At 39.5% G+C, this 25,147-nt stretch overlaps 1 protein-coding gene across 2 annotated transcripts in view; it reads right to left on the bottom strand.

The window, feature by feature from the left end:
* The window catches only part of CCDC28A (coiled-coil domain containing 28A), a 349,105-nt gene that overhangs the window by 287,647 nt on the left and 36,311 nt on the right, over positions 1 to 25,147 (bottom strand). The window contains exon 1 of one of the 2 annotated variants that reach the window (XM_044064646.1): positions 5,364 to 5,555. The exons of the other annotated variant lie outside the window; for it this stretch is intronic. Within the exon in view, the coding sequence (XP_043920581.1) occupies positions 5,364 to 5,521 (158 nt within the window). The 5' untranslated portion in view covers positions 5,522 to 5,555. Of the gene's footprint in view, positions 1 to 5,363; positions 5,556 to 25,147 lie in introns of those variants that run through there. 2 annotated transcript variants of the gene reach the window in all.

Below are 25,147 nucleotides of genomic sequence, written 5' to 3'. Positions count from 1 at the left end.
TTGTATTACTCAAAATATTATGAATACAACCATGTCCTGTACGTAATTCTAATGATAATCAGACAATAATGGCAATATACTGTTGGTGCCAAAATAATGCACCCTATAGCCACGTCATATGCAGGACAATAATGGTATAATAACTTCAGCATTAAAGACAAAATAAAGTCAAATGTTTGGCACCCAAATTCTCTAATTAATATAAATATAAATGAAAATTTGTTTTGATGGTCCCAGAGGTGAAAAAGTAGAACCCTACGTGCAGACACTTTATAGTTCAATAAAGTCAAGTGTAAATATGATCATGTATATTAGCTATTATGTATGTTTCGGAAACATGCATAAGAATCATCAACTGATAATAACAGCGTATGAATTCACAATTAGGAATATATCTAAAGTGAATATTGAAGTGATAAGTGTATCACTATAATAGCCCTAAGGAGCCATTTAATGTATATAGTATAGAAATAAACAGCCCATCTTTCAAAAATAAATCCCATGTATTATGGTTAAAGCAATCTAAAGGGCCCAATAGCAAATGATTTTAGGAGAAAAAAATTATTAAGAGTAATATACCTATCAACATGTGTCAGCTCAAAAAACAGTTATCGTGTTAATGATACCCAAACAGTAGTGGCAATATTATATAAATTACAAAAAAGTGTGTGTCTTACAGTCATTACAAGCACAAACCCACCATGTTGTGATGACTACACCACTAGTGGGCAAAAGTTAAACTCAATTTTTGAGCAATTATTTCCCTTGTTTAGTAATATCCAAATGTTATTCCAATAATATAGCTGTATATGCTCCAAAAGTAGGCATGAACAACATCCACTAGTGATGAAAATGCATGAACTTGAGGCTCAAGAGACCTACTTATTAATTATCCAATATAAAATATACAGATATAAAGTTACTTATTCTGAAAGGTTATAACCAATATTGTAGAGAATGTGCCTAATGCCATTTGCCATTAAAAAATGGACTATTATATTTATAAAACTGCCTCATATGTACTCACAGAGCTGAACTTTGCTGCTGTTAGTTATAACATAAACACAATAATCATATAGATCACACAAAACAATTGATATTTCAATTGTTCATGCTATAATATACTAATAATAAAGGTAATGTTTTAAAATTGTTATTATAGCATCCAAAAAATAAAGTTACTATATTTCACAGGACATTTATAGAATATAATAAGCATAATCCTTAAAAACTGCAACTTTCTACTTGCTTAGCATCCATCCCATGATTTCATGACATTTCTGCAGTAGCTCATTGATTTCCTTGTCAGCTCAGTGTCAGAACACCCAAATTGTACTATACTGAATTTAGGTAATTTCAGCAACAGAGTCTCTGACAAATTATTCACTCTGTCTACAAGCTTCTCAAATATGAAGGTTCTACAGTTTGATTACCAGTGACATCCATAAAAAGGTGCCCTATATTTCAAATGGGTGTGGTCACCTCATACTTGGTGGAGGATAAAGTCTCTTGGTCTGATCACCTCCTGGTTAACTCTGTTGCACAGCTTCCCTTATTAGGTCTCCTAGTCTTATGTATTCTTTATGGGTCACCGATAGTGTAACCAGGGAAAAACAGGCAGTCGGCCACCATTTGGGAGTTTGTTCTTTTCCCCACTAAAGTGCGATCTTGGAGTTGGTATGTTTAGTTAGGGGGTGTGGGGGTGCAGCCCCCCACATTAGGAGATGTGGGGGTTAAACCCCCCACATGGATGGGTTTGACATGCTTTGGTATGTTTTTTTTGTTCTTGTTGGCCGACTGCCTCCTTTCCCTGGTTACACTATCGGTAATGTGAGTGTCTGTTAAAATGCAACTTCCGTGTCATCATCTCGGTTACTTAAAATTCGGGTAAGTGGGATTTTGGTTATATGAAGCAGACCTATTCTGTATAAAGAAAAATGAAAAATACTGCAGATAGAGACCTTATCTGACCATCTCATCACAGCTACAATGTTCCTAGGTAAAGAGTTTCAGCTTAAAATACGGTAATTACTAATGGCCTTGGTTAATTGTCCCCAAAGCATTTATGCATGATCTCCCTGGCACATGGGACATATGGTTCAGGCAAAAGTTCCATTCCCTTAGTTGAATGCTACTCAAGTTTACACCTTGCTGGAAACAGACTAGCATTCCTGAGAACAAACAGACTTGATCAGCACTTTAAGCTCAGCTGCTTGGAAGCAACTCATAAGACAGTAGTATTCTTACCAACAGAGACATTCCTGCCACTTCCAATCAACCTGCAAGACCTTTCTTTACTGCAGACTGTCTCATTAGGGAGAAAACCCTCCAAAGTACATGAGATGCTGCAAGACAATCTTCTCTTAAACTTGCCTGGGGCAAACTCACATATACTGTAAGAAACACTGCCATGATTAACTACTTAATTTATTTAGAGGGCCTGTCTATTGATATATGACTATAGAAGCTATAGTATTTTCATGCCTGGGTTACTGTAAGATTCTTTACCTGGGGATGGGAAATAGTAAACTGTGCCACATTCAGACTTACAGAATGATAAAGCATGATGTTAAACAAAATAAAGTTGTTACGCTATTATAACCAGTGCCATGGCAAAGACAGATAAAGTCCTAACTATGGCCCAGGCAATCCAAGTTATGAAGCACTGGCAAGGCAGGATGGACATGCCTGCCCTGGAGGGAGTGGGACAGACACACAAAGCAGATGAAGCGTCAAGGTGGTGGAGCCAACAACAAAATCCTTCCTGAAGGGTGGGTGGGACAGCTAGCCAACATTATCTCTACGTGCAAATGAGAAGCAGATCAGCAGAGTCCATCCACTGCCTACCCCAGAGGATGTTAGATGCATGCAATGGAGGGGTGGATAAAACCATAGTTTAAAGGAATTCTCTCCCATGGCAATAGTACAACATGTTCCCGGGATACCTCAGTCTCCTTATTGGCCTTAACACTAATAAGATGAATCTAGGAAAGCCCAGGAAGTTCTGACAATCAAGGAATGGTACCAGTGTCCACTGATGGTCAGCTAAGTGGGAGAAAAGAAATAGGTTAAAAAAGTTGTTACTCTTTTATAACCCAACTGCTGCAAATCTGTACTAGTTAAAAGAAGTCCCAGGGTGTGTAAATACGATTCTTGTTTTAGCCTACCTTGCCTTACATGACTTGAGTCCTTCCAACATCAAAGAGTTGTAAGCAACCTATCAGCCACTTAGTTCCTTTGCTGAGCAGACAAAGGGCTGCTAGTGATTCTTGGATTTAGAATGGAACAATTACGAAAGAAAAATGTCTCCTAGTGTGTACTTCTGGGATTCACTATCTTGCCTGCCATGGTTTGTCCCTAAAGATATATGTTTTAAAAAAAGCATATCATTTCTTCATCTCTTCTGACAGGGGCTGCCACACAATTGCCTTTTTTGACACTGGACCCAACCCAATTTCATCCCATCAAGGGCAGGTCATGCCTACTCAACCTGGTGGACTTCTTCGAGAAGGTCAGTAAAACAATGAATGAGGGTAAAATGGTTCACACAACCTACCTTGACCTGGCCAAGGCATTTGACACAATACTACACTCAGGTAGTGTTGACAAACTCAAGAGGTTGGGTATAAATATATTCCACAAACTGAGAACCATAACCAAAATATGAGTGGACCCGGACCATAGAAGTCAACCAAACGAGTTTAATGGCAAAAAAATCCAGCAAATAAAGTTTAAGCACTTTCGTCAGAGTGTATCATAGACTTCCTCAGAAACATTTAAATTCAACTAAGTATGGCATTTAAAAACCCCACCTACAAGGTCACATGATACCCCTAATTACTCAATTAATAAACAAACAATCCTTAAAGGCATATATATATCAAATACAGCAATGAAAAGCAAAATATAATATGCTAAAATTATTCATCAAATGAACAAATATTCATTACATTGCATAATAGTACCCTTTGGGAAGTCATTCACCCTGGTAACTAAGTTACTGACAACACACCCCTAAGAGTTGATCCAGTAGTCAGGACTTAGGGACATACACAGTCATGTAGTCTTTGACCATCATGTGTCAACAGTAGTGAGGACATTATTCTATATTTTGCAATTTACAAGCAAAGATATGGCATCTAGGTCCAAGGAAGTCATTGTTCCACTGTATTTGGTATTCATTAGACCTATAACTGAGTACAATTCCCCATTTGGCATGTACCTAGCCAGGCATATCCAACAACTGTAACATCCACAGAGGTTCCTCACTAAAAGAATACAGGGCATAAGTAACCTGCCCTGTGTAGACTGCCTCAAGGCCCTATCTCTGTATTCTATCTCCTACAGGCTGTTGAAGGAAGATCTATGCCTGGTATACAAGGCATTGTCAGACCCTACCCTAACAGACCTCCTGCATATCTGAAAACCAAACAGCACCAGAATTACCTGTTCTAAAGACTTAAACTTTGCCTGTGATATAAACAGGACCTGCTGGAGAGATGAGTATGTATCCCAGAGAATATCCCTTCTCTGGAACAGGCTCCCCATTCATGTGAAGCAGGGTTCCTCCCTAACCCAATTCAAGTGTAACTTGGACAATTGGATGGGGAACAGGAAATACATTGCTGGTTTGGCAGCTATGTCTCTAATGGACACAGGCAACCTGTAACTGGTTCATCTCCCAGGCCCCTGCTTTTAAATGTTTCCCCTCGCAAGCCACTGCTTACACTTATCAAGGGTACCAGAACTTGTCAGAAATTTGGGATGCATGGCTAGGCTTAAAAAGGCCTATGTGGTCATTAGCCTAGTAAACACCTATGAACATATGAACCTATAGACTACTAGTTTGATACATGATATGCATGCCTATGATGTGTGATAACATAATGGTGTTACTGCAACAAGCCAAAGATTGGGCTCTGAAATGAATCCAATTTGATTTCATGACAGGAAAGTCTACAAACCTAACTATATGTAGGCTAACTCTCTTAATCAACACAGATGAATTTAAATTTTACTTTTTTAATGGAACAGCAAAATATCACAGTAGCAGAACACCAAAAGAAAATACAATAGCAAGCTGAAATGCCACTTAACATTAGACAATATTCTGCCCTTAAAGAAGGTGCTAAGATAGGACTCATTTGCAATGTTAAGGCAAAAAGAAAAATAAATTATGGTAAATATGAACAAAGGTTTTAATAACAATGTCTCAAACTGAAAGTCCATGTGGAAAGTACCCATGCTAGGGTAAACAAAACAATACAAGAACTCAAAAGTCCAAACTCTTGAACAACTAAAGCTCAAAATTTACAGCAACAGATGAGCTGAAATAAGAAAAAAAAAAAGTCTCAAAATGTTACCTTCTCATCTTTGTTTTCTGGTTGGATGTCTGCTGTGATGCATTTGAAAGACCTGCACTTCTGCTAGGAGGTACAGAGCTCCTCTTGGCATTATTAGGTGGAATTGGCTGGCTGGTAGAGTTTTTTGGGCTCCTTCTCTTAATTTTCTTCTCCTCCATGTGGTCACAGACAGATTCTTTCACCAGTTCCTGAGATATTCAAACACTTTTTTTTAGCATTTAACAGTTCACACATCCATATCGTGCCTCATAATAAAACATGTAATATTCATTTTCTGACTACCTATTTAATCTGACGTTCACGGGGCAGGTACAGAATCCTGGCACTCAGTGGGCACAATGCAGACAATAAAACTAATCTTGGACAGGATGCCAATATACGATACAACACAGACATGTACATACACATGCACACACACACATACACAGATACACACTCTCACTCTCTTACTTTAGACAACTGCAAATTCACCTACAGCATGTCTCTCAGAGAAGCGAGAAACCATTAAGAAAACCATAGCAGATAAGCAGACACTAGGAAGACACGCAGACTCCACAAAGAAGACACCCTAGCCAAGAACTGAACAAGTGCTATGAAATGGCAACTAACCACTCTGTACTGATTTTGTTTCAACTTCACTCGACACAACTGCCTCTTAGCTCAGGTTCATGTTCCTTTTCCTGTGTTACTTCTCCACAATCTCTATTCAGCATTTAAATATTAACCCATCATGTACTGCAACATATATAAAATTACTGGAAAGAACTTTAATTAGTTTGATTTCCTTCCGACTAGGAAATCTGCATTTAAGATAAGCAACTTAATATTTAAGGCAAGAAACTCGGCTACAGTAATGCAGTATCTAGTGGGGGTTTACCTTAGTGTCCATGTGTTTTTTCTGAGTGGTATACATTTCCAGTGAAATTAGGACAAAACTTAAACCAATTTAAAGGAGATCATATATTGGAAAGAAGAGTGTTCTGGACCAGGAAAACTTTTGTGCATTAGATTGCATTACTAATGCGGAACTTGATGTGGCATGGTGGAAAGGGATACTTTATGTAAAACTCTGTGGTACCCATTATCTTATTGGTAGTACAATGGAAGGGGCAAATGGATGGAATGATAATACAAAAGAAATATTAAAAGTAATGGAGTCAAAACAAATGACAGAGATAATGATATAATCTGTGATAGAAGTCAGAGTCTTACAAAAAGGGGTAAAAGTACTGCAGGCTATAAACATGGGGAGCAAGGAACAGACAGGTAAAGTAAGATAAAGGATTTTGTCTGGTGAGTGTCACATAAGAAATACTTAGAAATTGGGATAAGAAACAGAAACTAAAGAATGGAAGGGCATGTAAGGAATGATATGGGCAAGAAGATGTGAAAGTCTGTTTTTCATGGGTAAAAAGAGAATATGTGGTAGAGTATATGCTAAAAACTAGGGCTGGAGAATAGCAAAAATGTGATGTCTCTTGAGTTAGCTTATGAGAAATATGACACAGACTGGGACACTTTATGTGTGGTTTTAGCTAAACAGTGATGTGAGAAACTTGAATACACATCTGTGCAGTAGTGTTATAAAATAAATATGGGATGTGGAAGAAAATATAAGAAAATTGCTGAGTTCAGGGATGGATATTTAACAACGCAAAAGGGGGAAAATGAAACTAGAGAGGGGATGTTACTGTTATAACCAAGAATGGTGAAGGAGCAGAGGAGGTTACTATGTATGGGGAAAACTACTAGGTGTCTTCCATATGCTGACATATTTATTTTTTTACTGAAATGTGATATACATTCTACTTTGTTCTGACATATGGCATTGGGTGATAGGAACATTCCCAAAATGTAATGTCTGGATGGTGGGTAAGCAACAGAGACGCTGTGGGTGGTTTTTAACCTCTATGATGTATTTAATCAAATTGAAAAACCTATAGGAAAGTGTACCACATAACATAAATTTTTAGATGTACATAAAGAGTCCCAGAATAAAATGAATGCTTCAAACATCCACACTCTGGAAAGAATATTATCATATAAGATACATTACACTTTTCAGTTATCTCTGACAGTACCCAAGCAGCATGACCTACCGCATTGCACAGTGGGCGATTATGTGGCTTGTCTATTACTCGGAGTGGAATCTAGATGAGTGACCAACTCACCAAGCACAACTTGGCAAATTAAAACTCCCTGATCACTTGTGCAACAGACGGCAGTTCCTTTCTTTTGGGAGATTTTTCCCTTATTTGTGTTTGTGCAGCCATGGGTTTGGTATATAAAAGTTGGAGAGGTGTGAAGGAATGCTTGCATTTCATTTATTTGTCAGGCTGATTTCCTGAGCAGTTGGGATGGGTATGTTGTTTCTTCAGTGACCTGTAACTCAATGAGTTACAGCAGAAGAGACTCTGCAGATACTACTTTTCCATGTCTGAGGGAACACGTATATAACACAAAAAAGTTTAACTTATTTCTGCTGTCTAAGCAAGCAGTATGAGAAACTTCTGTACACAATATGAGACAAGCAGATTTCACTGCTCCCAAAAAAGCAGTATGAATTATTAATAGGCAGAGTGATGTACTTGAAATATTCCTGCATCTGTGAATACTACCTTGCTAGTGAACCTGTCCATGTTATATTTCAGTAGACACCTAGTTGTATTTTACTGTTAAGTTGGATGGTACAAAGTTGGCTAATATAATCAGTTATACCTGTCTCTGACACTGACAGTGATTTCAGTGAACAATGAGAGACCCCTCACAAGAAGGGAGTGAGGTAATTCTTAGTATAGCTAATGGTAATATAAGCAGCTGCTTCTTTAAAAACAAATTAGCCATTAGAATAAACCATTTCAACAGCATTTGTACTATGGTCGTGACATTCTTCTCTCAAATGTATCTTGAATCCCAAATCATAAATTTCTCTCAACAGATGCTCCAATCATAAATTCCACTTGCTATGATGCACCCTTTTTAAGGAATTACATTCTATGAGGTATTATTTGCTGTCTTATACTGATTAGTTTAACACAGACTTAAGGTTAATTAAAAATGAACTACACTAAATAAGAGAAATCCCGGGATTCAATAACATCTACACCATTCTGAGTAAACAGACAACACAGACATAACTCACACCTTCTTCCCCCTAATTTTAGTTTTCCTACTGATATTCTTGCAGCTTTAAATACTGACAGGGATTCATAGAGGTTACCACAAAGTGTACACTACATGTACACTTAGTATAATCTTTCTGAGTGACTAGAAAGCACAAAAAATGTGATAAGAATGTTCTTGAATACATATTGTGCATACAGTGTAGGCTTTATCGAATCTGGCCCATAAGCTATTTATATCCAACTAAAACTTGCTCACATTCAGTAAACAATTCAATAAATGCATCTTTTCAGTCTTTAGCATTGGGATCAGCTCAACAACTGTTCAAGGTAATACACAGGATAATACCAAGAGATGTTGGCGGCTCTGTGGTAATTCTCACCTACTAGGGGGCCAGTGGTGAGTTAAACTAATGCAAAAAATGAATTATATAGTTGTCCACCCACAGTTTTGCTCAGTTAATCCACATAGAGTGAGTCCAAAAAGAATTAAGACCACTTTTGCGAACTGACTGTTAGGACAGTACCATCTTAATTCTCTGGATCCTATTTGGTGAGTATGAAAGGCTATCAGCAATCGAAGAAATAGCAAGACAAATCTTAGGAGCCTGTTGTTTTTCTTTGATAATCTTTATTGGCCTTCAGAGCCGATAAGGCAATTCAAGTCTAATTTAAGTCTGGGAAAGTAACTCTTTTTACATACACTTGAAAGGGGCATGTCTCAGCTCCAGCCATCCCTGGGGAGTGTCCTGAATCTGGGGGAGTATCCAGGGTAATGGCCTTGTTCTCCACTCTCCCATCTTGGGTGAAGGTACAGTGGCGAACAATCTGCACTTCCTAGATTTATTAAATTAAAATTTATTAATACAATTTTGGCACCCAAGGTTCTTAAACCAATGCTGGTGTTGAACAAGAATAACAAAACATTCGTGTTTTTTTTTTTATAAAGGAAATAAAAAGGCAATGCACTTTACAATATTTTCTCCATTATTATAATTTCATATATAATAATAAACACATATATACAGCATGTAAAGTTATGTATACAAATGGGAAAAGAGAGAGTAAACAATTGCATCAGGTTCCTGAGGACTTGACTAGTTTATGGCTTTCTTATTGATGAAAACATGATGTGCTTTTGCCAGCATTTCATCAGATCTGCCCTGGGCCTTTGTGTGTGCTTTCCCAGCACACACAATGCAAATGACATTAAATGGAAAAGATCTTAGAAGTAGTATGGGAGTAACCCAATTTAGTGGTGGAGTCACAGAGGATTAAGGTGCCTAATGCCAGGTGACGGGACTAATACTGTATGAGATTGGCGAGGAATTTAGCTCTGGAGTTACACCGTGCCAAGTTACCAAGACTCTGTAAATGCCTGTAAATACAGGCATAAGTAAAAATAAAGATAAAAACTCAAAATTGAAAGTTCCAATAGTGGCCCCTTTTTAGTGAACTGTAATGCACTGAATTCATTAGCTCTTCTATTTCGAGTCTTAAACTACATCATTTCAGGGCCACTGTATTCAATGGGGTGCCTAGGTAAGTATTCCCTGTTACCATTGCCTCCTGTAAGTTAGATTGGCTGAGGGGCTGCATCCTTGATGGTGCAGGTCACCAACTGCTATGGAGTTTGTTCGGGACTGCAGTTGAACAGGAATGAATATTTATTATCCTGTTGCTATTTCTTGCCATGACCCTTTACCTAACAGGAGGAGTCTGACTAGGAAGGAGGAAGTTACTTTAGACAATCAGCAGAGTTTGCTGTAGGGATGCCAGTCATGTGGTCTACCAGGTGGAAAAGGGTTTTCTTACTCTGCATGAAGCCAATAGTATATGAACATATTTTTCTCATCTTATAACCCTGCTCTAAAAGTAGAAATGTAGTAACATGTCAAACTAACACTGGAAATAAAGATGCCAAAAGATGGGGGGGGGGCAAAAAAGGTTAGCTTAGGCAGCTCAGGCCATAGGATTAATGGAGGGAAAGAAAGACTCGGCAGTAAGGAGTGGCATCTGGAAGATGATTCTGGGGGCAATGAACAAGATTCCTATGGACTACATTTGATCCCACTGGATTAATGGAAGCCAGATATGCTACAGAGTATGTGGACAACACTACAATGGTTATCTAACAAAAAAGTAGAGAAAAATGGATGACTAGAGGGGAAGTGAAAGTTAAGAAAATGTCTCAAGCCTGAGGTGGGGCCGTGTGCTCCTCACTCAAAGTGGACTGTTCTAAAAAGCTAGAAAAAACTGAGACAATCAGAATGTGGATGAAGTACTAAAGTGGTAGATTTATGACCACCACCAAATGTACTAGAAATGAGCAAAAGTGTTAAAAGCACAAATGCAGGCTGAAAGATATAGTGTAAAAATGTCCACATAGAGCACATATACCAAAAAGAACAAAACATCTGAAAAATCCTTAAGGATATGGGCTCCATAAAGTCAGATTAATAAGCTTGAAAGTCATAGGGGAACGTCCATCTTTGTCATCGGGTTTATAAAACATATGGTGATCCAATTTTCTGAGGTTCAGTATACAGTTGATAGAGGCTGCAGTATTAGGCCCTAGGCATTTTCTGGCTTGGAGGTGGATCTGCCATTCCAATTCTCTTTTTTGCACGTTATCATTCCTATTACCTTTGAGTGGACCTGAGTCTTCATCGTCAATGATGTGGAAGAGGAATATGTTGTGGTTCTGGGTAATTTTTGGTATGTTTTGCCACTAGCTTAGTGGGAACCCCTTGTCTGATGTCTGTATTGTGTCAAGCTACTCATGTTTTAAGTTTGTTGATTGTTTTTCCTAGGTAAAAAAGCTGGCCATCTGTGACACTAGGCTCTATATACAGCATGGTTGGAGTTGGAGTTGCTGTATCTCCAGCTTGTGTAGTCTTTCTTTGTGTTGGGGAGTGGAACTTTGTCTTTTTGCTCATAAGCTGACAGTAGCTGCAGAATGGGGGGGGTACAGGGAAATGTACCTGGAGTATGGCAGGGTGAAGCCAGACTGTGTGAGTTTTCCACAAAGTCCTGAATGCTTTTGTTCCTACTGACTATTACACATGGTTTGGGTGGAAGGATTTTGCTCAGAGTATCACATTCCCTCATGATGCAGCAATTTTCATTTGAAATATTTTTTATTATCTGGAATTCAACTGAGTATGCTAGTGAAATGCTGGTACTCCGGTCTTCTTTGTTTCTTGTTTGAGGATTCTTGCAACCTCTCAGGAAGTTGTGCCCAGGCTGTTGTGGGCATCATTATTGTCTTTCCTTTGTTGGATGATTGGGTCCAGGATTTGTCTGATTACGCGACTGCTGTATCCTCTTACTAGAAAGTCTTTCTCCACGTTGATGATGTTTCTGGCGAAGGTGGTAAGCTCCTTGGTAACTCTGGAGTTCCTTAGTCTTTGTGACTTAATGACATTATGTTTGGTTTTAAAGGAATGCATACTGTTCCTATGCAACAGGAGGTTGACTCCGGGGGGGGGGGGGTTCTGTTACTGATCATTGGTGAGGCTGGACTGTCCTGGGGCTTTGCTACTATGGAGGTTGAGAAAGCTGAGAGAGTCCTGGCTGTAGGTACATTTTAATAAATTGGTGGATTGGCTGACATGTTGGTATGAGTTTTCCAGCTGCTCTAGGTTATTATTCCATTCAATGAAAATGTCATCTATAAAACATAAATAGCAAGCCACTGAGCTATAGAAGAGGAAATTGTAGATAGCTTCCTCTTCCATTTCCCCAGGGTTGTGCTGGCCAAACTGGGGACCATGGCTGCACTCACTGTGATTCCTGTGGTTTGTCTAAAAAGTGATCCTCAAAGCATAAGTAGTTGTTTTTTAATAGTAATGTTAGAAGTCTGTCAATAGCTTCGGTCTCTTCTGACTGGGCTTCCCATTCTTTTTTGTAGGCCATAACTGCACTTACAAGGCATTCATGAGGAAGGACTGTGTAGAGGGCCGCTACATTGATAGTGACTAACCACGCATCACTAAGGACCATTAAGTTCCTGTTTTTTTTTTTTTAAGTCGTCCAAGGTGTCCAGAACAAATGTTTTTTCCCCCTGCCATTGTTTTTTTCTTGGTAAAAATATAAACATGTTATTGTTCTTGTTCACCATCAACAATTTAAGAAAACTTGGCCTCAAATTGTCTTAATACATTTTAATTTAGTAAGTCTAGGAGGTGCGGCTTGGTCTCCACTCTCCCGTCACCCAGGATACTACCTCAGATTCAGGGCACACACCAGGGATGGCTTGAGCTGAGACACACTCCCTCCAAGAGCATATAAAAACAGTTACTTTCCCAGACTTAAATTATATGTGAACTGCGTTTATCTGCTCTGAAGACTAATAAAGATTATAACAGAAAAAAAGGCTCCTGAAATTTGCCTTGCTATTTCATTGTTTGCTAATAGTCTTTCATACTCACCAAACAGAATCCTGAGAATTAGGATGGTACTTACCTAACAAGCAATCAGCAACAACGGTCTTAATTCTTTTCTGACTCATCCTAGGTGGATTAACTGAGCACAGCTGTGGGTGTACAACTCGACCTACATAAGTAAGACTGGGCTGTGTATAGATATATATTTTTGAAGGGAAGACTAACCGAGGTGGAAAGGCAGCTGCATGAACACCAAGGAGTGAGGGTGATGCCTGGTTTCGTCATGGAGTATGGTTTCTGGTATGGTATGGAGAGTGGGGCGCGCGCATTGAACTCCGACTGCCTTTCCTCACAGGAGAAGGATTGTTTACTCAAATGGAAGGGGAACCACCAAATCTAGAGTCGCTGGCAGTGCATGTCGTCACTTTTGGAGTCTTGTGTATGTTTATTCTGTGACAAGCATTAACACTACTGCTCGACGCTTTCAAGTGTGGGTGACTGAAGGAGCTTTTGTTTCTTTTGCGTGTATTACGTGTGGAAACGTGTATATACTTTATAAATATGCTTTTATACAGAGAAATCAACAGTGTTGTAAACAGTAACTGTCATCAGTGCAGTGCCATTTCTAAGTATGTGTTCTTCACAGGTGTCTGTTGAGCTGCCCTTGTCCACTTTTTTGTGATGCTGAAGGATTTATTTTTGAGAAGTTGCTGTGATTTAAATTTTTTGTGATACAACTTTTCTTTATCAAATGTCACCCCATGATGGGAATTAATCACATCTGTTTTTGTGTTCAGCATATGTTTCATTTCTGGTTATGGAATCTGTATCTAGAATTACCCCTTAGATTTTTTTTTTTGGTTCTTTCAATATGTTTGGGTATATTTGCCGGGTGACCGCAGTGCCAAAGTTAAGGATTATAGTGGACTTGCTGAACTTGGCGTGATAACTGAGTTGTTGAGAGTTATGTAGACTTTTGTAAATGCTTTTGTATTTTTTACATCAATTCTTTTTGTTATTTTACAACTTTTTATGGTGCTACAAAGGAGTAGTAAATGTAGAAGTGTGTGTGTTAATTTGGCTTTTTGCTATTGGGAGGGGTTTGTAGACACTAGTAAATTTTTAATAAAATGTGTTTGCGTAGTGCGGTTGTTTGCACTGTTCAAATTACAGGTTGTACTTAATATGTTGTTATTAATAATTGGTGAGCAGGCTGGTCTGTCGGCTGTCTTCCTTTGCTACCTGAGCCAGTTGACTCACTGTGAACACCTGACAGAAATCGATAACTATGGGTATCCTAACCCATTTTTTTTATCTTGTGGTACTTTTTTCACACACAAGCACAAACTACAGACTAGTAGGAGTAAATACAATAACATTGTTTACTTATTGCTGTCAAGTCTATTTGTCTGTAATTTTTTTGTAAATAGTATTATCCAGTGTCTTGTTTCCACAGCCTGTCTGGATCTTTAATGTGTTATCATTGATCAGTTCACTTATTTAGTATGGTTACATGCATACAATACACTGATTAACTTTAAACCTTTTTATTTGTAGATGAACTGGCAACATATAGAAAAAAAGAGACTTTCCATTTTTCAAAAATATTAGAATAGTGGTAGTAGTCAAACTTTTAATCTTTTGTTCTTTTTAATGAAGGAACAGATTGATGGATGTTGGGTAGATATGTATGGCAGGAATCAGGCACCGTCTTTTGGAAAATATCTTTTCCTTTCACAGCCTGATTAAATCTGTATCTTTGCAGTATACCATTAGTGTTAAGTAAGAGTAAAAAATGGGTTAAAAGTTTGCTAACCGTTGCCAGTATTTTTATAAGAATCTTAAAAAATGAAGGTGGCACTGGCTGTGATAGACTAATAATCAGTTATTAAATAAAATGTATAAGTTGGATTTTTTCTGCTACCTGATTTTAAGACTTGTTTGGTGTAGACTTGAGGGAGATGACTTAAAAGGTTTATTATTGTATGAACACGTCCCATGGTATTTCTTGCATTTCTAAATATCTTGTGTAAAATTTGATTTTTAGAGGTATAATTGATTGTGTACTGAACATTACTTTAAACTTGTATTGTCACTTGTATTGTCATTTGTAGTATTTTATTTTAACTGGGTAGGTGGACTTCCTCAGAGGTCACCCTATTCAGCCACAACATAAGCTCTGATGCAGTAAACAGTGCAAATAAACTTGTATAACAAGTTTATGTAGTTGCACAACTTTAGACAGTTCATATCTAGTTATTATACAGGTATTATAAAATATAACATTATACAGTCTTGTATATGTGTAATGAAGCAGGTTTACATTAGGTTTTAATCAGTTTACACAAGTTACAACAGAGTTTGTTTACATGAAATTCTCGTAACGTTTACATTTTTTCAGAAATGTTATGTTAGTGTAGTGAAATACCGATGTGTAACCTAATTTTCCAGATATTTGTGTTTGTATTACAACAGTTCAGCAATTTGAGACATGGGTGGTGGTGGTGAGACTTCAGGATGTGGTTGAGTGATGACATGTTTGAATCTGCAGGGAAGGGTGTCTGTAGAGAACGTCAGGTTAAATTATGGAGTTGATAAACTTGATAGTGTATTACGTGCAGTTTTTTGGAATGTTGGTTGTATTTTATATCCACGTTTAGATTTTTCAGTAGTCTGAACCTTTGATATGCTGTAGTTTTAAAATGAAAGTGAGAATATTGGAGTAATTTTTCAGGCAGATCATCTATGGGGATGGGGAAATTATTGAATCAAGCTGTTTGTACAGGAGGAGGTGAATTCTTAATAATGTGCAGAACGTTAAGAGTAATTTAATTTTTTTAAGTAAATAGATATAGGGATACTTGCTGCCTCCCCCTCCCATACACACAAAAATGATTTAAGGTAGAAGTTGCATGCTGCTTCAGATATGTGCCTGAGCCATGTTTACTGGTGTTATGTAAGTGCCTTTAATTCATAGTACGTTTTGTATTTTGACAGATACGTTTGCTGTGCTTCATCCCTGTGTCCTTAAGTTTATTTAACTTGCATTGCTGTGGAGTAGGTTATAGAAACAAGATAGTGCTGATGTCGACTTCATTGTCCATGGGACTCCATTCAGTAGCTCCTAGGTCTGTAAGGAGAGCTGATTGCATAGACTCTGGAATATTTCTGGTTGATTTATATTCTAATGGTAGTACAACTGCATGAGGTATAGATATATAGGTATGTATGTCCAAATCCAGACCAGTAACAAGCGGTGTGCCTGGGGGCTCTGTCCTGGGGCCCCTCCTGTTTGGTATATACTTCTCAGAAGTACAGGCAAGCACGAAAGGGCTGTGGCTGACTAAGTTTGCGGACAATTGCAAACTGGGTGCTATAATAGAGTCTCCGGCCGACATGGAGATCCTCCAGAAGGGCCTAAATGAGACTGATGCATGGTGTCAAGCTAAATGCAAAAAAATGCGTAGTAATCCCCTTTGGAAAAAACAGAGTACCTGCAAACTACAACATAGGAGATAATCCCCTGAAATCTGAAGAAGAAATAAGGGATCTAGGGACGCAAGTACATAGTCAGCTTTCCTTTGATAACCATGTTGCCAAAGTGGTTACAAAATCCTTCTCTGTGACCCATCTGATCACGAAAGGGTTTGCATCAAGATCTAAGGATGTAATGGTGCCCCTCTACTCTTCCCTCATCAGACCCATTATTGAGTACAATGCACCAATTGGAATGTACCTGGCTAGACATCTCCAGCAGCTGGAGAGACCACAGAGGTACCTAACCAAGAGGATTACTGGCCTCAAACAGTTGCCCTATGCAGCACAATTGAAAAAGCAAAGACTGTTCTCTGTTGCATACCGCCTTCTCAGAGGCGATCTCTGTCTAACGTACAGAGCCATGTCCAACCCAGAATTGTTGAACATGCTCCATCTTAGCAAAACCAAATCTTCTCGAGCTACACACTCTAGGGATATAAACCTCAACACAACAATGAATAGAACATGCTGGAGGGATAGATTCCCTTTGCAGAGACTTCCCTTACTTTGGAACAGGGTTCCGATCTACATAAGACAGAGCCCCTCACTATCACTCTTCAAGAGGAACCTTGATGAGTGGAAGGGTAACAGAAATTTCACACCGGGGATCACACCAACAGCACTACTAGATAGGGGCCAAGGATACTAGCTGCTAGGGCGGTGAATACCGCACAACGTGGCTGGGCTAATATATGCCTTCGGGCAGATAGCCCCGTAACAACCTATGAACCTATATATATATATATATATATATATATTATTTTTTTTTTTTCCATCAGCTCCACAACTGCACACATACCTGCTTGGTTTCTTCAACAGTCTTCCATGCTGAGCATTTATGATTAGTCTGTTCCTCTGGATATCTCGTTTTTCTTTAGGGAAGTTCCTGCAGCACTACAGTTTTTCTTCTGGGTTATGACTTAAACAGCCTTTCTCTAAAACTCTTCACCATCACACTTCTTCAACATGAGAAGTACTTGTTGTCATAATTCTGGTCACTCTTCCATGAACTTAGATCCATTTTGTATAAACATCTGTGATTCCTTTTACACAGCTTTCCATTTTCCCTACAGAAAACTTTGGCACTTGGTTTAGCTTACTAGCTTTTTCAGCTTCCGGCTGCACACTTTCTCAAGGTGTTTGTATTATTACTCATGCTTGTAAATCTGGTAGTCATCTATGGGTTCTATTGTGACAGTGTTTCTGCTTTTACAGATTCCTCTCTAACATTTTCCTTTGCATTCTATCAATTTTTGGGTATCAGTAATAGAATTAATATTATTTATTTATTTATTGCATTTGTTTATCGGGAAGGTCCACTGGGCCAAAAAGTGCCCATTTTCAGTGGAGGTCCAGGAAGAAAAGCTCCACAGTGACATATACAATACATACATTTTGATATACAACGTATAAAATATATAGGTCATTTGATTTTCAACCTTTTGGTAATTAACAGTTGAGATGCTGACAGAAGGAGTCCCTACAATGGAGTACTCCTACATTCCAAATGTGTGAGATAACAATCCGCATAGCTTTTGCTACTGCTATTTCTAATCAGACATGTCACTGTCTGGATAGTTCTCTCTACTTGCCTCTGTTCACAACAATCAAATGGATTTGTCATGACATGCTAGAACTTCTACTCATGGGCAAACATTCTAAATTCCTGAAAATTGTCTCATGGAACACTAAAATATGGCAGCATGCAGTATCCCAATACCACTCATTTTATTAATGTACTAAAACTGAACATAGACCACAGCAACTACAACTCAGTCAAAATTTAGAACACCATAATTTACACCATGCAAGAAGCAAGCCAGGTATGTGGTGCATGGGTGAAACCAAGGGAAATTGTCTAGGCTTAAAATGACGCATAAGGACAGCTAGCCAAATACTAACTTATGAACCTACACTGCATACTCTATTTTGTTTAGCTAATCAAGTAATAAATGACAAACCTTTTGGGTTTGGCTTGTCAAACGTTCCTGGCACAAAATAATTCAGTGCACTTCACACGAGCAATGAATGCAAAAGCAGTGTCTTTGGTAACTCGGGTGTTAGTGATTGCTGACGTGTCACCCAAAACATTGTGACGTGTGTCACCTTTAACACGCGTGTCACAGGTTCGCCATCACTGACTAATGTATTCCTCTGTAAAAACTAAGTGCATTGTAAGCATAACACCATTACTTATGTGTATCTACTAAAGTCAGATCATATTATGTAACACATCCAATTCTAAACAGCATTTCTAGTCACGCAAAAGAAAATTACTACACAACTTTATACTCCACTAATATGGTCCCATTACTACAAAACTGCATTCAGTAACCTTTCAACAAATCTCCTGAAACAACTTAATGGATAAATCCTGAAGAGTTTAAAACATTTTCCTAATTACAGCTCCATTCCCACTCTACATCTTGCCCTACAGCTTTCTAAAAGCATAGTTAATCTCAGGCATATTATATGCAAACACAGTCAGATAGTACATCATTTCTAGAAACCTCTGTAACACTTGCTTGTCCTCTGGCTTTGGTATTTTCATCACTGCTCTGAAAGTGCCTGTTTAGTGCTTTAGCCTGTCTGATGTTACAATATGACCCATACATTTCGGACCTGTCACTCATGTTATTTTGCTCTTATTTAACTTGAAAGTACTCTGTTTTAATATGGATTTTCTTGTGATCTTAACACATTGTACAAATATGTTGTCTTAATTTGTTTAGTAGTTGTACCAATCTTTTGCTGTGTTCTTATTGCGTCAGAAACCATGCAAAGAGGTTACCAACTATAATATTCTCCAAACCTTCAATGACTTGTACACTAAACTCTTTGGAATACCAAATGGAAGTCTATAGATTCTGTACCTTACTAATGGTGTATCATATGTTCATAAATTGGAACTTTCTTAATCTGGCTTTATCTGCCAGAAACCTTGGTTCAAATACAGCAATGAAAAAAACATACAATGTAAAGAAAAGCATATTATTAGTAAACATAAAAAGCATAATGCATCATTGTAAACGAGTAAACAAACGTATGGTACAAATGTGGTTTAATACAATGACTGAACTAAAAAATAACAGACATGATGTACGTGAAGTAAATGTAAAAAATATAAACTGAAGAGGAGAGAATAAAAGTGGAAATTTGATTGAACAGTTGGAAAATGTAGGCTTTATTGGAAATGCTCACCCAGACTCTGCTACACTTTGTTGTGAGGGAAAGGTTGGTTTGCTTTTTATTTGTTGTATTTTGTATTAGTTTATTGCCTTTTTATATTTTGAGTGGTGTGGGTTGTTTTCTTTACCTTGTGTTTTGCTTGTGTTCTGCTTTTAACTGCATATTAAAACTTCAAAAGACACCACAGCTCTTTCTCTTGTGAGTCAGGCAGAAATCCCCCCGACCCTGTCACTATCGTGTTCTTAAATACCACTGTCTTTCTAGTTGCCTGCCTCTTATGTTAATTTCACCATATATCTCATTTCCTCTCTGCTTTCACTGGCTTGTGTGAGTAAGCACAAAATTATCATTTTGTGAAATCACTCTCCTTCAGCTATTTACATTTATTGGCCATTCTACTATATTCCATAGTACCGGAATACAAAAGTGATCACCCCCTTTCAATCTATCTTGCTGTTTTAAAAATAGTGACTCACCACTAAAACTTAACTTTTTAGACAGGTAAAACTTATGTTACCTACTTTCACATCTAACTTCTCTAGTGCACACTGCAATGTTTAGGATAAACCATTTTTTTTTCATCTTACCTTTAAGCATCCCTGTGACTAGCACTTGCTCTAATACCTGCTGGAAGGCACTAAGAAGCCTTAAACTGATACAACCACTCAACTATCCTTATTAATAAGGAGAAATTAATCATAGGCACTAAACAGCCTATAATTGCAAAGTACCTTGCTAAGGTAAGGGAAAACAGCTCCTGTACTTTTCAAAAAAAAAAGCACCAAACCAGACATGTCCCAAGGGTCAGCTTCCATTGATTTCTCCTGTCCACCTGGTGAATCTGGGCATACTGGGACAATGCAGCAATTCCCTCATGTACACAGACAACCCTCTCCTCCTACCACCCAACACTACAACCTGTGAGAGATGCACTTACATAGCCGAAATGGAAGCAAAGCTCTCTCCACCCAAGATTGTGCTAGACAGTCAAGAGGAGAAGGTTAACACCCGCACTACACCTCAGGCAACACATAGCCCTTCTAAACTCACACCACCAACACCCACACATAGCAACACTAAATCCACATATGCGGAGGCCCTTAACTGTAACCTGCTCAAGCAACAAGGACTTCTGAAGCTGAAACGCAAACAAACACCAATCACAACCAAAGTGTCACACAACTCACAACACCAGTGCGCCACCCAGCAACAGCCCCTAAGGCAAGACAACGTACTAACACTTTAGTCATAGTCATCCGCCACATAACTCATGCACTCAAATCACTCCACATAACTCATGCACTCAAGTCACTCCACAACAAGTACAAATATGACTCTGTCATTGTCCATGTTGGAGTGAATGACTTGAGACATACCTCCCTGGACTATATGAAAAGAGACATGGAAGAGCTCTTGGATCATGTAGCCCAGGCAGGTATGACCCTAGCCCTGATTAGCATCCTGCCCTTGCCCAGAATGATACCACAATATAAGGACAAAATGATTGACTTAAACAACTGGCTAAGCTTCTGGTGTCATTCAAAGGGGATCCAGTATCTGTCTGCCTGGGACGACATGATCGACAGACCACGATGCTTTGCCAGAGATGGTCTGCACCTGTCGCCCCTGGGATTCAGGTTACTGGCTAAGGTTCTTGCCACCCCTATAGTGCCTTTTTTAGGCAAAGTGCAAAGGACAAAACCACCACCATAACAGGTACAAGCATGCAAAATCTGAAGGTAATGCTACTCAATGCCAGAAGTCTAAACCTCAAAATGGACTCTCTTGTGGCACTCCTAAAAATGGAGAACATCAATATCTGTGCAGTAACTGAGACCTGGTTCAAGGCTCCAGAGAGCACCCCTGCAATACCAGGCTACAACTCTTACCACACTTTTCGGCCACCAAACCAGGACTGAAACACTAAAGGTGGAGGAGTGTCCATATTCACCAAGAATATTCACACCACCAGGTTAGTTGCCCAACACTATGCGTCTGAAATTCTCCAGGTGCAACTAACACTAGGTAAGACTGCAATCCAAATTGCAGCTTGCTGCAGATCCCCCACCATACCCCAAGACTCTCACTACACCTTTCTAAACATGCTGGAAAATATTAATATACAACCAAACACCCTAATACTGGGTGATTTCAACTACCCTGCCATTAACTGGGAAAACTACTCATGTACCAACACCTTTGCCCAACGGTTCTTGGAATTCATAAATTCCAATGCCCTGGATCAACTAATCCATAGTCCCACCAGGGGCTCCAATATCCTAGACCTGGTCATTACCAACATGGGAAATCGATGCTCCACACTTATGGTCACCCCCTCGTTGGTCAGGTCAGACCATAAGCTAATCACCCTTAACATCCACATCCCACCCCCACTCCCCAGTAAGGAAACCTCCATAAAAAACTTCTCCAAAGCCAATTTCATGCTGCTCAAGTCAAAAGTTACAAACTTCATGACACCCATGCAGATGGGAACTGAAAGTTCGACTACTGAGTCCTACACTAAGGCACTGTACGAGCACATCCACTCATGCATGAATCGTGCCATCCCAAATAGAACCAAGATGCTCTCCTCCAAAAAAAGGAAGCCAATCCGGTGGTCCCCTGCCATAAACAAACTTTACAACAAAAGGAAGATACTGCTGCAGAAAAGAGGAAACTCCCAGGATGTAAAAAACTCCCTTACCAGCCTCAGTAAGAAGCTGAGATCCCTCATAAAATCCTCCAAAGCTAGTTACGAAAATAATATTGCCAAAGATTCCAAAGACAACCACAAGGCACTCTATAACTATGTCAAGAATCTACACGGCAATGCTCAGATCTGCTCTGAGCTACAACAGAATGGCATTAAATATACTGATCCCAAGGATATTGCCAATATCCTGGCAGATCGATTCAGTGCCAACTTCACCCCCCTCTCACCCCCTAAATGGCCCATCTCAATACCGGAAGATTGCCAAATTCCGGTAATAACAGCCACACAGGTAAAAAACGCACTCTCCAAAGCTAAGAATACAGCATCCATGGGACCAGATGACATCCTGGGCTGTATACTACATGAACTACAAAATGAACTGGCACCTCACCTAGGTGTCATGTTTAATCATACCCTCACCTCAGGCTTCGTGCCCACCGAGTGGTGCACAGCTACAGTTATCCCACTCCACAAGGGGGATCCACCTTAGATCCCGGGGACTACTGCCCCATCAGTCTGACGAGCCTGATCTGCAAGGCCATGGAATGTATTATCATGGAACTTATAAACAAAGACATTGGCAACCTTAAAACACTGGACCCGTGAAGAGCCGATCTTGTCTCCTGAACCTGACTGACTTCTTCGAATCAGTCTCCAGAGCCGTGGACGAGGGTAAGGCAGTCCACACAGCCTATCTGGACCTCGCCAAGGCCTTTGACACCATCTCCCACTCTGGAATCATAGATAAACTTACTAAGCTGGGCATTAATCCCCACGTCACTCAATGGGTTGCCAACTGGCTTACTGAGAGAACCCACACTGTAAAAGTAGCTGACTCCAAATCCAGCTCCAGACAAGTGGCAAGTGGAATACCTCAGGGTTCAGTCCTGGGACCTCTCTTGTTTGGCATCTACTTCTCTGAAGTACAGGCCAACACTAAGGGACTCTGGCTAACAAAGTTTGCAGATGACTGCAAACTGGGAGCCATTACTAAATCCCCAAATGATGTGGATATTCTACAAAAGGGCCTTACAGAAACAGATGCTTGGTGCCAGAGCCATGGGCACAAGCTCAATACCAAGAAATGTATAGTTATCCCCTTTGGGAAAAAACATGTACCCGTGAATTACCGCATAGGTGGCAGTACACTAAACACCAAAAGTGTGATAAGAGACTTAGGGACACAGATGGACAGTGGTCTCACCTTCAATAACCACATTGCCACAACAATCAGGAAATCCTTCTACGTGGCACACCTCATCACTAAGAGCTTTTCATCCAGAAAAAAGGAGGTCATTGTCCCACTGTACTCATCCCTCATTACACCCATAATAGAATACAACGCCCCTTTTAGTATGTACCTCTTAAGACATCTGCAACAACTGGAAAGGTCGCAGAAATACCTCACTAAAAGAATCACAGGCCTAAAGCAGATGCCCTATGCTGACTGCCTTAAAAATCTCCAGCTATACTCTGTCGCATATCGTCTACTCCGAGGCGATCTCTGCTTAACACACAAGGCCATGTCAAACCCAGAGCTGTTGGACATGCTACACTTAAAGAAATCCCAATCCCTCAGAGCCACAAGCTCCGGGGATCTAAACCTTGTCATCACAATAACCAAAACATGCTGGAGGGATAGGTTCCTGACCCAGAGATCCCCAGACTCTGGAATAGACTGCCCATACATGTCAAGCAGAGCGCCTCTTTGGCCCTCTTCAAAAGGAACCTTGATGACTGGATGGGAGAAAGGAAATTCACCCCGGAGATCACGTCAGTCGCCCAGGGGTCCAGGGAAGTAAATAGTGTGGGAAGAAATAGCCAGGGAATTTTTATGGCTAGGCTTGTTTAGGCCCTAGGGCCGATAGCCTAGTACCCACATATGAACCTATGATTTGAGAAGGAGAAAGTAATACAGGACTAAAGCTAGAATACTTCTTCTTCTTTTGGCTTTTCCCGGTTAGGGGTCACCACAGCGGATCACCTGTCCGCTCATGATTGGCAGTAGATGTTTTTTTATGGTGTCGAGTTGCCAGCCCAGCACCCAACCTTCCACAGAAGGCACACACACGCACACACTCATACCTAGGACCAATTTAGAGTGTCCAATCCACCTACAGCATGTCTTTGGGATGTGGGAGGAAACCAGAGCACCCGGAGGAAACCCACGCAACCACAGAGAGGACATGCAGACTCTGCACAAAAGGCACCCCAGCCGAGAATCGAACCAGAGAACCTCTTGCTGTGAGGTGATAACACTAACTGCTGCACCACCGTGGCCACCCGCTAAAGCTACAATACTAATAGGATAAAAATCTTAAGTCAGACATAGAATGAGAGGACCAAAGGAAAGGAAAGGAATGAGAGGATAACAGACATGTAATTGCTGACAAAAGTACATGTTAGCAGAATTACAGAAAAAGAAGAATAGAAGAAAAGACTGGGTAATAAAGAGCTAGGATTAGGGTGCAGGGATTGAAATTAAAGGAATGAGCTAAGATCAGTTGTTTGGGACAGTGATATAGGTTTACATGTTAATACATTTAAGGTATGGGTTAAGGTGATGTTAGTTAACCTGCAGAAGAACAAAAGCGGAACCAAGACATTACTAAATACCAATTAAGCTGTTTTTTAAAAGTTTGGAGGTGACAAATTTGTACAAACTCAGAACCCTCACAGTTATAAAACAGACTAAAAACACAGTAAACAGCATTGGAGCACAAATGGCAAGAATCACAGCATTTCCAAAACCTTATGAAAAAACTAACAACATTTTAGTGCTTTTGCTCAACTGTCATGGAACTTCATTCAAATTCAAAAACATCAGTTAAATAG

This window comes from Protopterus annectens, chromosome 1.part0, assembly GCF_019279795.1.
Source record: "Protopterus annectens isolate FY-2018-M chromosome 1.part0, PAN1.0, whole genome shotgun sequence".
NCBI lineage: Eukaryota > Metazoa > Chordata > Ceratodontiformes > Protopteridae > Protopterus > Protopterus annectens.
This window is presented reverse-complemented; position numbering and strand designations above follow the sequence as displayed.